The following is a 16,195-nucleotide window of genomic DNA, read 5'->3' as shown; positions in this document are numbered from 1 at the left end:
TCTGTCTCCCATACTTTACTGTGTTTGTTTCAATATACTAGTCCTCATTTAGTCTACATAGTCACCAACATTGGAATTTCTACTGCTAACTGACACACTCATAAAGCACAATGTCAAGTCACTTCACCGCTTTGTGACAGAACATCTGGCACTTCTGGTTGCCATTATTAAGCAAATGGGTGTTAAGCAAGGACTTTACGTGGTCACTTCCTGTGACCTCCTACTGACTTCCCCTATTGACTCTGCTTGTAGGAAGCCAGGAAAGAAGGTTGCACATGGTGAACCTGTTATTGTGGGATACTGCGGCTGACCTGAGTACAAGCATCAGTCATAACTATTACTTGATCAGCACTGTCATAAATTCAAACGGTTGCTGAATGAGTGGCTGTTAAGCAAGGATTATCCGTAGTTGCAACAAGCAGGAAATCCATATAAGGAAATGTTGAGGAATTAGGCTTTCCTTATGCAAACCAATTAATGTAGCATTACCATCATTCCCAATCAGGTTCTAACAATCTCACCTGGATTAACTTTCAACTATTCCTCCCTTGTCTGAACTCTCATTCAAATGTCTTGAGCACAGATAGCATGGACTTTTCTCCCCTTATTTTGTCCAAAACAAAGTTCTGGCTTTACAATGAATCATTCAAAATAGATGCACTCCCCCCTTTTTTAAATGCATATCCTATCCTAAGCTTAAATATAGGAATGTGAGAAATTAACAAAGAAAACAACAAAATCTTTAGAACAATAATGATCAGTGAATTATGGGACAAATTTAAGTTCAAGTTGTACTTAAGATTCCACTGTAGTGCCAAACAATCAATGCAAGAAAGGGCAATCCATAATTGGGACACGGTCTGCAGCATCAACCTCTGAGAGTGGGGCAATTTCAAGGGGAAGGCAGCAAACCTTTAGGTGCCTGTCTTTCAAGCCGCTTATTTATACTGTACCTATCCAAAATGAAGCAAGATCCTAGAAATTACAGAGGAGCACTAGAAGTTGAGTGCAGAATTGTTACTAATTTTTGGTCAGTGGTGCTTCTTCTCTACCTCTGAGAGGAAGATTTTGCCACTGAAATTGACACTTATGTACACATCAGATCCTTAAAGAGCACAGGTGTCAAACTTGCTGTGTCACATTGCTGTCACATGACATTTCGCAAAAAAATTTCCCGTTTGCGGAGCTGGGGTGGGTGAGGCCTGTGCATGACACATCCAGCCTGTGGGCTGCCAGTTTGACACTCCTGTTATAGAGCTACCCACAAGGAGAGTCGTGCAAGTCTCCATTCTCAGTGTTAGAGAATGGCTTCCAAAGCATGCAAAAGAGAGCAACGCCTTCAGCTGCTGAAGCGATGAATTTTTCTAGATATCCCAAGCCACTTGTCTACTTTCATTTGACTAGAAGGCTCTGCCAACATTTATAGAAGAAGTAGGTTCCCCCCCCCCTTTAATCCTTTGTGAAATTTTATTCTGTTGCTGCAACCACTATAGTCTTAAAGAAGGGCTGTTCAGAAATGAATGAGGGACAGCTGTACTGCTGACACAGATACAATTTCAAAGCATACATTCTTGAGAAGATATTCAATGCTTGATTTAAAAACTGCTACAAATCTGATTATTACTGAATCTGCATTCTGTTGAAGATCTACATGACAACAGCAAACACACCACCTTTTTTCTTTATGACCATATGTTTCAAGAAATCCAGCTATCAGAGAACTCTGGCCCACAATGTCAATCTCCACAACTGTTTATTACCTTCTTTAGAACTGATGCCTTGTAGAGGTTTGCCATCTTATTGGTCCGGAAAGCTTCATATTCCATCTCTACAGCACACGCTAGAAAACCTGAACTAAAACAGACCCATAGTTTGAGAATCAGTGGCCAAAGGCGTTTCTCCCAATACAAAGGAAATGTTCCATACTTTCTTATAAGAGGTGTCATTGTAGAATCCATATTGCGACAGTTGGCAGTTCCAAATTATTGCCTGAATGCAAAAATACTAGTGGCAATTGGCTATTCTTCCCCAAAGAAGGAGACAAAAAACAGTAACCCAAAGTTATATTTTTCATTTCAATATTTCTAGTTTATTGCACAAGTACTTCTAACCTGCCTATTTTTTTATTTTTATTTTTTGCAGTATGGTGTATTTTTATAGTACATTGCTATCCTCTGGTGGAAACAAAAGGAATTGCAGTATTTAGATCACAGAAGAAAAGATGCAAATATACTTGGGTCATTCAGATAATCACATTCGGATAAGAAAAAGGTTTACCCAGTAATACAAAAATGACCACATAACTACATACTTGGATTCCAACAATGGCATTTGCTGGAGAACCAACATAGTCATCCCTAAAAATATGCATATTTAGAGCTTTAAACTGAAGCATGATGACACTTTGTGTGACTTGTGCAAATACTCTTAAATTTTTCCATGGTTCAAAATATGGCAGCGATATGCAAGTTTACTCATTTATAGACTGTCTTTCAAGAAGAAAAACAAATCCCAGGGCAACTTGAGAACAAAAATAGCAATAGAAATAGCACAAAAAAATTCCCCACAGAAGTGATTTGTTTCCTTAGCTCTTTTAAGACTAATAGAAAATCTGGCAAATCAACATATTGGAATTTGAAACTGAAACAAGTATGTGTGTGTATATTCCTTCCCTATCCAAAAATTTCACCTGCATGTGTCCCTTGCAAGGGCCATGAAGGAAAGGCTGGATGAAACTACAGGGAACAGCCGAAGCTCTTATACACGGTAGTCCTTCTGTGTAGTATAGAGCTCTTATATTTGGTCTGCATCTGTGCCCTTAACTTGTCTGAGGGCAGGGAGAAAAAGGATCCAAAGGGAGCTCTGGGACTCTTCCACCAAATTGGATTAGATCTACCTATCTGTAACTGGTGTTGCTTGCTGGTTGGTGATCAATGCTTCTTCCAGCATCCTAAGGCAGTGTTCTCGAGCCTAAAATAAAAAGAGGACATATGGAAGTGTGTTCCTTGCCAAAAGTGAAACAATGTACGTGCAACAGGATAATTTCCAGGATCATATCTGTCCTGCTATCCTAATAATTGTTCCAGGAGTTGGGGTTACAGTATTACAGTCAAGGTCTATGTTTTGCTTATTAAGCTTTTTCTTTAAAAAGATTAACCCAGGCCTAAAATGAAGTAAGAAAGAACCCAATGCAATAATTGTTTGGTGTATTCATCAAAATCAGGATATGTATGACAGATTACAATATCATTAACTGATTTTTAAAAAACATGTTTCAGGGTATAAATAAAAAGGTTTCACAGAGTTGGGATGATAAGGACTGGAGAAGTCAATACCATGGTCTGAACAGCTAAGACAAGTTTAAAAAAATCAGAAAAAGAAATACAAATTTATTTATGGAACTCTGAAAATACATTTAAAGCACTCCCTGAACATTTCTTTTGGTGGGGATTACAGAATGGTTTCTAGACCACTCATAAAGTTCAAATAATGCACAGGTATTAATAAAAAAAATAACCATGAAGACATTTTAAAGCTATAAATCAATACCTGTGTGTGAATGTTATATCATATTGGAGACAAGTAGTTCAGAATGAACTAAACTGTATTACGTGAAAGCTGAGGCTAAGACTTACTATGGTTCTTTAGGTCTGGATGTGGAAGAAGCAGTGAAAGAAGGGTATCTGAATCCTCATCACATCATAAAAATTCAGGTGAACAGCACATAGATTTTCTTTTACTAGTAAGGATTTGCTCCACTAGTATAAAACCAAGTAATCAGAAAGAACTTTTAGAAATCTTTCTACATTATTAAGCACATCTGATATTAAAACATCTCTCTCTTGCTTTTAAAATTCCATGTATAAGAGCATCTGGTGGCGCAGCGGATAGAATAGTACTGCAGGCTGACTCTGCCCACTGCCAGCAGTTGACTCAGCTTTCTATTCTTCTGAGGGTGGTAAAATGGGGTCCAGATTGTTGGGTGCAATATGCTGACATTTGTACACTACTCACAAAGTACTGTAAAGAGACAGAGTTGCACTGAAGAGGTCTCTCACCTAGATTTTGGTTGATCCTAACTTTATCTAGGAAACATATCTGTGCTATATTTTTCTTCACTTACTCTTCTATTTGAATATCAGAACTTAAGCAGTTGACAACAAATAATAAGTAGATTGTATTAAAATAACCTGTCTTGAAAAAAATTCCACTTACCTTTACTGTAATTCTAGCAATTTTCCTACTGGCTGCATCCTTCAAGGGACAATCGCTATCTACCAAAAGGAGCAAATACACAAGTTAAGTTAATAAATTCTAATATGTTGTCAAACTTTTCACAAATGGGAAGAATAACTGTACATCCTGTTGGTTGGCGTATGTGATGAGGATACATCTTATTGGCTATCTGGAAATCTGCCAGTTATATTATCTTTGGGATAGATCATAATGAAAGTGTATCATTTTACTGACATTTACCCACTATTTATTATGCATTATTTTGCTCATATGTTTTTGATTATCTCTGAAATTTTCAATAGCATAAAAGCCATTCTGAGGCCAATTAAAGGAGTGGCAGGTTTTTTTTTCCTCTCCATATCTTTAAATGCCACCTAAGTTACAGAACCAATTACGTTATCTTGTACTTCATCTTACTCATAATGAGATAGCTCTAAAACACATTTACATGATGTCCAAGCGCCATTATTAATCAAACATCTGTATTTATCACAGATTTCCAGAATGGTATTTGGCACTGAGCAAAGCAAAGTGCTAATGAAAATATGATTTAGCTATTTGTGCCAGTGTTGGGCTTAAATCCAAATGCTTTAGCAAGGAGCTCTTCATAGGCAATAATACTATCTGTAGTTCAGTCCAACATGGAATCCTGGGGTCAGTAATGTCATATACAAAGAGCAAATAGCATTCTAATATCCATTAAACAATTTTCTGGTGGTAGATATTAAATTTATAAATGTTGCAGGCCTACAGTAAACAGAAAAACTAAGAATTCCAGCAACTACTATGTATAAAATGAAAGCTCCATTTATAATTAAATCAAAGTTCAAATTTTTGCACCTTTTTCTTCTACCTGTGTGCTAAAGAGGCTAGAAGGATCTCCTTTTTGAGCAGGATGAACAGTTTCCACCTGTTCTTCATTACTGTAAACTATCATTAATTTCAGGTTATTTGTTTCTAATTCTATCAAACTAGCCCTCATATTAGAGTTCATGAAGATTAAAGCCTTGACTGATTATGCATCCTCATAGACAGATCTTCTGGACACACTATCCCCACCTGGTCCTTCAATCTTCCAATATAGCACCCATTGCTGCTGTGATTGAATCCCTTTATCTTACAGGCTAAACTATTATACAGGCTGTAATTAATGTCAATTCCTCAAAAACACCCATGCAAACTTTATCCAAAACTGATATGTGAAATAATATTTACCCGGAAGAACAAAGTTATCATTTTCAGATTCTCTGCCCTAAAGATATAAAAAGATGGAAATTAAAGTTAAACAGAAACAACAAATTTCAAATGACCATATGAAATGTTTTTAAAAAAATGTTGCATGCTAAAACTTAACTAAGAATCTGAAATTTGAACTCAAAAAATCAATGCATTAAAATATTTTAAAAAACATTTTAAACCAAATTTGGTTACTTAGGCTAATTAACAGGATTCAGGTTAATAACAATAGTGCCCCCAACTTATGTGGCAATTACGGTATTTTATCTTTCGCTGCTTAAAGTAGAATTACTGTTAAACTTATCATATACAGTATCTTCATCTACATTTTCTGACTTCTATAAATAAATTTTGGATGAATATTACTAGATAATATTCTAGTCATATAGAAACCACTCAAGAAAGTGCTTAGAAGCAGAAATAATTTAAAATTGTCTCACATGTGAAGAAACCCTATTCTTCTTATCCTTGAGTTGAGATCTGTGTTTGGCCTATGGGTTAAGGTACCAGGCTAGAAATCAGAAGACTGTAAGTTCTAGTCCCCCATTAGGCACGAAAGCCAGCTGAATGGCTTTGGGCCAGTTACTTTCTCAGCTCAACCCACCTCACAGGTTTGTTGCTGTGGGAAAAATAGGAGGAGGAAGGAGTATTATGTATGTTTACTGCCTCGAGTTATTTATAAAAATAAGAAACACAGGTATAAATGAATAAATAAAATTAAACAATTCTCACTACGCTGTCCAAATTCAGTGGCAAGATTTCCCATTATTTTAAAAAAGGGAATGAGCTAGCAATTCAAGAATGGTGGCTCCTCTAACAGGCTCTTAATTATATATTTACAACAATATTTACAAAAAGTACATTAAAATTTAATTAATTTAACTGATCTATAGAGACAGTACATTAGAAAAAAAGTAAATAACAATAAATAACAATAAATGAAACATATTCAAAGTGGGCAAATTCTTGTGAAATGGCCATTAGTCACAAAATCTCTGTGGTTTTATGTCATCTTGCCCACTTTAATGTCTGATTTTTAAATACAAACTACTCTCTTTGATGCCTGCTGTTTGTACTCTAAGCCCAGAAACAATTCTCAACAATCTCAATTTAAAAACAAAACAAAATAAAGGCAAAATCCCACTCTTGCTCAAGTACACTATATCAGTGATCCCCAACCTTTTTACGCGCGGCCCGGTACCGGCATCAGCTGGGCGCTGCCATCTTTTTTGATGAAAACGTGCTTCCGGTGAGCTTTCTGCCCAGAAAAGCTCACCGGAAGCACTTTTTCATCAAAAAAAGATGGCGGCGCCCAGCAAGCCAGCGGCCCGGTAGGACTTGTTCCGCGGACCGGGACCGGTCCGCGGACCGGTGGTTGGAGACCCCTGCACTATATGGTTCTACCAAAAGACACATATATCTGTGATGAAGCACAATAGGTGCCCCCACAATATGATTCTCTTAGCAACAGAGAAAAGCCAGAATGATATCCAGTTTTTAAAGGAACTGAATGGCTTTCTTTCTAATTAGTATTTGTACAAGGTTTCATCTTAATATTTTAGATCAATTCTGAAGTCTTACAGATAGTCCTCGATTTACAACGGTTCAATTAGTGACAGTTTGAAGTTACAATGGTACTGAAAAAAGTGACTTATGGCTATTTTTCAGTTCCAACCTTTGCAGCATCCCCATGATCATGTGATCAACATTCAGATGCTTGGCAACTGGCTATGACCACTGCAGCATCCCAGGGTCTTGTGATCACTTTTTGCAACCTTCTGACAAAATCGATGGGAAAGCCAGATTCACATAACAACCAGGTTACTAACTTATCAACTGCAGTGATTCACGACACAACTGTGGCAAGAAAGGTCATGAAATGAGGCAAAACTCACTTAACAAATTCTCACTTAATATAAATTTTGGGTTCCACTGTGGCCGTAAATCCAGGACTACCTGTATTTTCTTGGGAGTAAGTTCAGTTGAACTCAATGTGACTTACTTCTTAGGAAGCACAACTGGATTCAAATATATTCAATCCAAACATGCTTTTGATGTTTAGGTAACCCTTGAGTTATGACAATTCACTTAGCGACCATTCAAAGTTACAACATAGCCCCCCCAAGTATTTACAACAGTTGCAAAATTACGAATATTGCATCACCACAGCAGTAGTTCACATAAATGACTACAGAGCCTCTAGAAAATTTGTCCTGCCTATTCATCACCCCTCCATCTCCCAAGCTGGGTCTCCATAGGCACTAGGCCTGTGGATACTCACCTTGCAAAGAATTAGCGAGCCTTCGGTTTCTTGGCCTGCTTCGGTGCTTCAGGCCTTCGGTTTGCAGAGAATGGTGGCCTAAAGTACCACAAGATCATGTGATATCAATAACGCAAGCTCTCACGCTACTGATCTCGCATGATCTCCCTTTACTTTAGCCTTCTGTTCTCTGCAAATGGAGGCCTAAATGAGATCTGCAATAACAGGCTTTGCAGATGGAGGCAAGGCCTGTAGCATCAAAGCCTTCCCTCCATTTGCAAAGCCTTTTGCTGTCTTTGCCGATGAGAAGAGAGCCTGGGAGGGGTTCGCGTCCCTCCAGGCCTCCATTCTTGTTGGCAAAGGACTTGAAGAAAGGCTTTTGCTGACGAGAACAGAGGCCAGAAGGATGCGCACACCCCTCATGGCCTTGTTGGCAAAAGCCTTTCCTCAAGTCCTTTGCCAACAAGAATGGAGGCCTGGAGGGACGCGAACTCCTCCCAGGCTCTCTTGTCATTGGCAAAGGCTTTCTGCAAAAATGACTGGAGCCGATAGGAACGCAATCTCTCGTCCCTGTAGGCCTTGGAAAGCCATTGCTCAAGATGAAATCGCAGCAGAGAAGCTGGAGAGCAGATAGCTCCATTGATCATCGAGATCTACGTCAGGTGAGTGACCCAGTTGGGCAGGATGGTAGGGGTGGGAAGCATGAGATATCTCAGTGGGTTGAGGAAAGCACTAGGCCTCTCGTGGCCTTCTTCTTCCTGAAATATCTCATACACTTAGCGACTCACACGTTCAATTAACTAATGTGTGGGAAAAAGCAGCAAGTGGTCACATTCAAGTTACATAATTCACTCCTACGAATCCTCAGGTTACGAATGTAATTGGCAGGCTATGTAGGTGAGGCTCTATCTTCTATAGAAAGCCCTTCCACTTACCCTGCGCAACTTCATCTGTTTGTTATAGAAAATGTTCCATTCCTTTTTCTGGCTGTCCTCATTAACTGCACCCACACTCCTGGTATCTTCATCATAGCTGAATAGTAACTCAGAAAGAGATGGAAGTTGAACAGGAGAGTCATGTAAAATTATATCAAATCTTAAATTAGGATTAAAGCCCAATATTCTAGGCATTAGGATTGAGCATCAGGATCGTGGATCCTTGTATAAAACAAGATTGAATGAACTATGGAACCATGATGGACAATGTGTTTCAAATTCAAACTGAAATTCAAATTTCAAGCCTACTCAGAGGTTCACTAACTTAGCCAGCATGACAGCTGATGAAGGTTGATGGGGTCTCTATTAAAATAACATCTAGGTCACATACTGCCTGTCCCAGCACAAACACAATGGAAACAATTTTGTATAACTATGTAATGTAAGAAAATGCTGTTAACTTCCATCTGGTGTGCTGCAAAGATTTAAAACAAATATTAGAGTAAGCTGTTAAGCTAAACACTTGGATCTTACTCTCACTCGCAGGAAGAAAGTGATGCAGAATGTATGCTTAATTTTCCAACAGAAATTATGAAATCATCTTTTTACCAACCACAGTTGGCAGATTGTTATTTTAAAAAACTGTAGTTTTTTTCCTGAACAGTTTTGAAGGTCAACCCTAGCCCTAACTTAAAGTCAATTTGGGAAGCATGTGCATGATTATCTTACCAGATGGACATGGACATGTTTCCATCTCCCTACTTTGTTTTTAAGGCCTGCAGCCTTCCCTTAAGCAAGGAAATAGAAATAAGGCAGAATCACTGTGCAGCCCCACAAGGGAGAACAGCAACTTTTACTTGCAACAGGTTTACACAACTCAACACATTCTGAGATCCAGTTTTACATTTGTATTAAGAGAATTGCATAATTACATTTAAACATGTAAAAAGCATTTCTATAACAATTTAAAACAATATACATTTCTTATCCTCCTTGTTCTTAATCCTTTTGACTTTCAAACTGAGCTACAAAGAGTAATTGTGTAATCTACTGAAGTGAGATTCATGAAGAAGCTGTCGTTTTTGAGATCATTACTTTAGCCCACTTACGCAGAAAAAATTCTCAACTTTTATCCTCCTTAGTCAGGAGAATCATTAAAGTTACCAAAAGGAAAAAAAGAGAAGAGCAGTTCTTATTTGTCACTAACAACATTGGCCAAAAAAAAAAAAAAAATATGCATCTTCCCAGTTAGTTAATGCAGACCTACCTTTCAAAGCCACCCCAACCTCGCTTTCCTCCTCCATATAGCTCAGGATCACAGGCATTCCAAGATGAAGCAGAAGGTCCAATATAGGTTCTGCTCCAACTTTTGGTGCTATGCTGTAATGCTTCTACTTGCTTCTTCACTGCTACTGGATTCTTACAGTAATCACAGCTTCTGTTACATTGGGGGACATCATCTCCAAAGTAATTGGCTATGGCAGCATGGCGACAACTAACAGGCAAACAAGAAGCAATGTTAGATTGAGGAAAAGGAAAGGAAACAGAGAAAATGCTTTTTTTACAGTGGTTTGGAAGGTTCAGAGACTTAACAGATAACAGATAATCAGAGTTGGAAGGGACCTTGTAGGTCATCTAGTCCAACCCCCTGCCCAAGCGGGAGACCCTACACTATTTCAGACAAATGGCAGTCCAATGTCTTCTTGAAAGTCTCAAGTGATGGTGCTCCCACAACTTCCGAGGGCAAGCTGTTCCATTGGTTGATTGTGCTCACTGTCAGAAAGTTTCTCCTTGTTTCCAGGTTAAATCTCTCCTTGTTCAGTTTCTATCCATTATTCCTTGTCTGGCCTACAGAAGCTTTAGAAAATAGCTTGACCCCTTCCTCCCTGTGGCAGCCCCTCAAATATTGGAAGACGGCTATCATGATCCTTCTCTTCACTAGACTAGCCATGCCCAGTTCATATGTTTTAGTCTCCAGTCCCCTAATCATCCTGGTTGCTCTTCTCTGTACTTTTTCTAGAGTCTCAACATCTTTTTTATAATGTGGTGAGCAAAACTGGATGCAGTACTCTAGGTGTGGTCTTACTAAGGCTTTATAGAGTGGTATTAGTACTTCCCTTGATCTTGATTGTATCCCTCTGTTAATACAACTTTATTAGTTTTTTTGCATTAGTTTTTTTGGCTGCTGCTGCACACTGCTGGCTCATATTTAGCTGGTTGTCCACTAAGACTCCAAGATCCCTTTCACAGTTACTGCTATTGAGCCTGGTTTCACCCAGTCTATATGTGTACTTTTGGTTTTTCTTGCCTAAGTGTAGGACTTTACTTTTCTCTACATTGAATTTCATTTTGTTAGACACGGCCCAGTGTTCTAGTCTGTCAAGATCCATCTGGATCTTGAGCCTATCTTCTTGGGTGTTAGCTAGCTGCCAGCTTAGTATCATCTGCAAATTTGCTAAGTTCCCCTTCTATTATCTCATCTGTCGTTAATGAAGATATTGAAGAGTACTGGGCCTAAGACTGAACCTTGTGGCACCCCACTGCTTACTTCCCTCCATGTAGACTTAAAGACCCATTAAGGACTACTCGTTGAGTACGGTTTGTCAGCCAGTTGCGAGTCCATCTAGCAGTGGTGCTATCTATTCCACTTTTTTCTAGCTTACTAAGACGTAGGTTGTGGTCTACTTTGTTGAATGCTTTGCTGAAATCTATTATGTCCACAGTATTTTTCTGGTCTACTAATTTAGTCACTGTGTTGAAGAATGAAATAAGATTGGTTTAGCATGACCTGTTTTTAACAAACCCATGCTGACTGCTAGTTATTACTTTACTTGTTTCTAGATGTTGGCAGATCTGTTTTTTATTATCTTTTCCAGTATCTTCCCGGTATTGATGTTAGGCTGATTGGTCTATAGTTTCCTGGGTCTGTTTTTTTTCCTTTTTGAAGATGGGAACCACATCAGCTCTTTTCCAGTCCTCTGGTAGTTCCCGGTGCTCCAGGATTTTTGAAAGATATGGTGCAGTGGTTCTGAGATGACCTCGGCCAGCTCCTTTAAAACTCTGGGATGTAATCCATCAGGCCCCGATGATTTGTTTTCATCAAGATCAGACAGGTGTTCGCTTACTATTTTTTTGCTTATTTTAACTTTTATTTCTGGTCTGTCTTTTACAGTTAGGTTTTTGGTGGGTTGAGCTATAGTTTCTTTTTGCGTGAAGACAGATGCAAAGAATGAGTTAAACAGTTCTGCTTTCTCTCTGTTGCCTGTTACTTCCTTGCTGTCTTCTCTCTTTAGTGGACCAACTGTTTCCTTGATTTTTTTCTTGTTATTTATATGATGGAACAAACTTTTTTTATTATCTTTGACTTTAGTTGCAAGTCTTTGTTCGTTCTGAGCCTTTGCTATCCTGACTTCGTCTTTGCAGATTCTGGCTATCTGCTGATATTCTGCCTTAGTTGTATGTCCTTCTTTCCATTCTTTGTACTTGTTCTTTTTTTCTTTCAATTTGCCAGAGAGATCTTTGTACAGCCATGCTGGTTTCTTCTTGGATTTCTTGTTTTTCTTTCTCAGTGGCATTGTGCTGGTCTGGGCTTCTACGATCATACTTTTTAGAGTTTCCCAAGATTCTTGAGTTGTTTTCCCCTTTAGGATTTTCATCCATGGAATCTTTCCCAAGTTCTCTCTGAGTTTATTGAATTCACCTCTTTTAAAATCCAAGACTCTGGTCTCATTATGTTCTGTTGCTTGTGTTTGTGTTATGTTGAATTCTAGTATGACATGGTCACCCTTACCCAAGGTTCCTGCAGTTTCAACTCCCTCTATCACTTCTTCTCTGTTTGTAAGAATTAAGTCCAATATGGCTGTCCCTCTAGTTTCACTCTCTACCTTTTGGACAACAAAGTTGTCAGCTAGGTTGGTTAGGAACTTATTTGATTTCTCACTTGGTGCAGAATTAGTTTTCCAATTGATATTAGGATAATTGAAGTCTCCCATTACTATTGTTGTGTGTTTCCTGCATATGTTTGTGAGTTGGCTGGCAAAAAGGACATCTATTTTTTCTGCTTGATTGGGTGGCCTATAATATACACCTATGGCCATGTCATTCTTTTTTTCTTTTATATTGACCCATATGCATTCTAGGAGGTTTTCATCTTTGGTTTCATGCATTTCTGTAGCAATATAGTGGTCCTTTACATACAGTGCAACTCTACCTCCTCTTTTATGGGGTCTGTTTTTTTTAATAGTTTGTATCCTTCTACCAGTATGTTCCAGTTATGGGTTTCGTCCCACCAAGTTTCTGTTATTCCAACTATATCATATTTACCTTCATGTATTCTTAGTTCGAGTTCACCCTGTTTGTTCTCCAGACTTTGTGCATTTGTATATAGGCACTTGAGATCTTTATGTCTGACACTGTGTTTACTGTCTCTGTAACCTGTGTTGTGCCTGCCTGCCCCTACTTTCTTGCCACCTGTTTGATTAATGCACTTGGTATGGCACTCACTATTAAATACTTGGTTTTGATTGGCATCAAGGTTGATAATCTTATCTGCACAAACATCTATTTTGCATGCACTGGTATCCTTATTAGTTTTAGGTTGCTGTGGACAGAAATGTTCTGGATCCATTAATTCTCTGTCCCCGCTGTTCAGTTTAAATGTTTATCCAGGAAATCTGTGAATTTAATGCCAAGTATCTCAGTCCCTTTCTTTGATGGATGCAAACCATCTCTTTTGTACAGTTTTTCATTGGACCAGCTGCCGACATCATGACTAATAAAACCAAAGCCTTCCCTTTTACACCACTCCTTTAGCCACACATTAAACTCTGCTACATGCTGCCCTTTCCCTTTTTGTTCCTTGTATACTGGTAGAACCTCTGAAAAGATAAGCCTACAGCTAAGTTCATACCCCAAGTTCTGGAAGTCTTTCTTTCTTTCTTTTCTTTCTTTTGTAAATTTTACTTGAGTTTTAAAAAGAATACAAATAAAACATCTTTTTTGAAAGTAGCGTAATCCCGGGTTACATTTCTTCGTACAGACACAAATTCAGGTTCATGCTCATTTTTATATTCTATTCCATATCTTATTACTATTTTACATTTTCTGCATAGCTTCTCCCCTCTTTTAATTTTCTCAATTTTATTTTAATTATCTCATCTTAATTCAAATCATTGTATTTATATTTTTGTCTGTCCTGTTTCAATTATCTATCTATTTCTCATTAAACAAAATTTCTCCTGTAGTTACTGATTGGAGTATGATGCCTTTATATCTTTTCCCTAAAGTTGTAACATTCAATATAATACATAACTTCCATTCAGATTCTGCTTGGTACATTCTTAAAATACACACTGTATTCTTTAAAAAAGAAAAAATTATAAATGTATATAATTAAAACAACATTCCATTCCAATTCAATTCTATCATTAATATTAATATTCATTAAAGTCTTAACATCTTTAACATTACTTTTCAATTAAATATCATACTTCTATGGGAACAATTATAAGCTTTCCATGGTTAATTCCCCCCCCCCCACTTATATTTTATAAAACATTAACTACTTAAAATGTTCCCGTTCCTTCCTAATTCAATTTTCTCATTTATTTTATTTCACTTATTTTATTCACAAACGTTTCACTAAATTACATGAACTATTTTATCCCTCATTTTAATCATACGTTGTTTCCAATTTTCTAAAGTTATTTCTATTACTAATATAACAATACAATCTTATGTACCTTTACAGAATCCCTTTTTCAGTTAGATTTTCACCCATTATCTCTAAATAGGTCCTGTTTCTCTATATCTTGCTCCGGTCCTTTGTAACTTCTTTTCCTTACCTTCTTCCCTCTCTTCTTCTCTCTCCCTTTACCCCCTTGTCTCTCTACCTCTATTTCTCTCTTCTGTATTCCCCTTTTCTGTTGCTTTCCAGTATTATACTTATTTTTTGAATTATTTTTCTTTTCTTTGGTTGTTTTTTTAAGTCTTAAATTCTCCATTCTCTTTCCCCTCTTTCCTTTTTCTTCCCCACATAGAATTGCTTGTTCATTAAAGATGGCTTCTTCTTTGTCCCAGTCTTGTTTTGCAGTCGTATCTTGTTGTTTCTCATAGTTCCAAATCTCCATTTCTAAGAATTGAAAACGAAGCCAAAAGAACCCTTCCTTCTTGTGCATCTTCTTTGTACTTTTAAGTTTCATTTTCAATTCATCCAGAAGTGGTGCCATTGTATAAATTTTTAAACAACCACCCGATTGATTTTAGTCATTCAAATATAATAACCAAAAATCCAAAGATCACCAAATAATCCAAATACACGCAAGCTGTTTCTTTTTTGCTCTTTTTTTTCACTTTCTCTTCCTGGGGTTACTATTTAGTTGCAAAGTTTCAGTTAAAATGTATCTTTTAGAAGTCTTGTTGAAGTTTTACTGTAGATTCTTTTTAATTCCAGGCAGTCTCCTCCCTCTTCCAGATCCTGCCCTTACTCTTTTTCTCTCCCTTCCTGCTTATGAAAAAGAAAAATTTTAATGTCCAGAAATCTTTATTATCCCTTTGGCATTTTGTTTTATTTTCAGCTTAATTGCCTATTGATGTCAAAGCGGATTTTTCCGATTTCTTATTTAAGTCTCTTAGTTGTCAGTATAGGGAAGGAGAGAGAAGAAAAAAAAAGCCAAACCTTTCCCTTTTCACTTTCCTTCGCTGCTTCCGACTCTTCTTTGGGTGCGATGTTATTTTTTGTAAGTTTAAATTCCAGGGTACCTTAAGTGTTGCTTTTACAATTTAACCCGGTCAGCCAAAACTTTCACTTCTTATCTTCCTCCTGCACATTCTTTTCCGGTCGAGTTCTCCTTTGTAGTGGCCATTTCTGACCACCGCTGCAACCGCCTTCAGGAAAGGGAGTAATGGCCAGCTGAGGAGGAGAGATGCGGCTCTCCTCAACCCTGCTGGCGGTCTCCCCCCTCTTCACCACCTCTACGGGGTGGCTTAGCCCTGAAACCAGCCGCCTCAGGGTGCTCCAGTGGCGAGCCCAGAACAGAAACCGCGCACGATCGCGGATTTCTGTCTGTCACCGAAGCCCTTCAAACCGGAAGTCCAAGCTCTGGAAGTCTTTCTGAACAGAAAGTACATCCTTCTGGGACAGATCATTTGTACCAAGATGTATAATAGCATCAACATCACAGTCCTTGCTGGCATTCTTGACTATCTTAAGAATACGCTTCTTGTCTCTGCTGGCAGTAGCACCTGGTAGACACTTGACCTCTTTCAAAACCAAAACTTTCTGAAGGTGGACAAAGTAAAAATATTCACAGGATAAGGACATAGTGACACAAAGCATTATTTGCTTACCATGCTTTCTAGACTACTGAAAAATACTAGCCTTCTATTTTGAGATAATTTGAGTATAAAGTTTGGTAGCCTTAATTATCTGTTGGCAACCTCTCCTACTAATCTCTAACCAGAAGTTATAAAGGCAGTTATAACACATCAAAACCACAGGAATTTAAAATTACAATGAGGTCTTGTTTTA

The 16,195-nt window shown here is 37.9% G+C and overlaps 1 protein-coding gene across 5 annotated transcripts in view; it reads right to left on the bottom strand.

Moving 5' to 3' along the window:
* RECQL5 (RecQ like helicase 5) overlaps nucleotides 1–16,195 on the bottom strand; it is a 71,534-nt gene that overhangs the window by 11,684 nt on the left and 43,655 nt on the right. For all 5 annotated transcript variants that reach the window (XR_015747666.1, XR_015747665.1, XM_026667460.2 and 2 more), the window contains 6 exons: nucleotides 9,935–10,162; nucleotides 8,668–8,764; nucleotides 5,452–5,488; nucleotides 4,216–4,274; nucleotides 2,897–2,970; nucleotides 1,761–1,854 (listed from right to left, as the gene is read on the bottom strand). Coding sequence is in view for 3 of the 5 variants with exons in the window: in XM_026667460.2 (XP_026523245.2) it covers nucleotides 1,761–1,854; nucleotides 2,897–2,970; nucleotides 4,216–4,274; nucleotides 5,452–5,488; nucleotides 8,668–8,764; nucleotides 9,935–10,162 (589 nt within the window). In the remaining 2 variants the exon portion in view is untranslated. The remainder of the gene's footprint in view (nucleotides 1–1,760; nucleotides 1,855–2,896; nucleotides 2,971–4,215; nucleotides 4,275–5,451; nucleotides 5,489–8,667; nucleotides 8,765–9,934; nucleotides 10,163–16,195) is intronic.

Source organism: Notechis scutatus, chromosome 2 (genome assembly GCF_049901735.1).
Source record: "Notechis scutatus isolate UNSWTSFEM ecotype Mainland chromosome 2, rNotScu1.2, whole genome shotgun sequence".
Classification (NCBI taxonomy): Eukaryota; Metazoa; Chordata; class Lepidosauria; order Squamata; family Elapidae; genus Notechis; species Notechis scutatus.
This window is presented reverse-complemented; position numbering and strand designations above follow the sequence as displayed.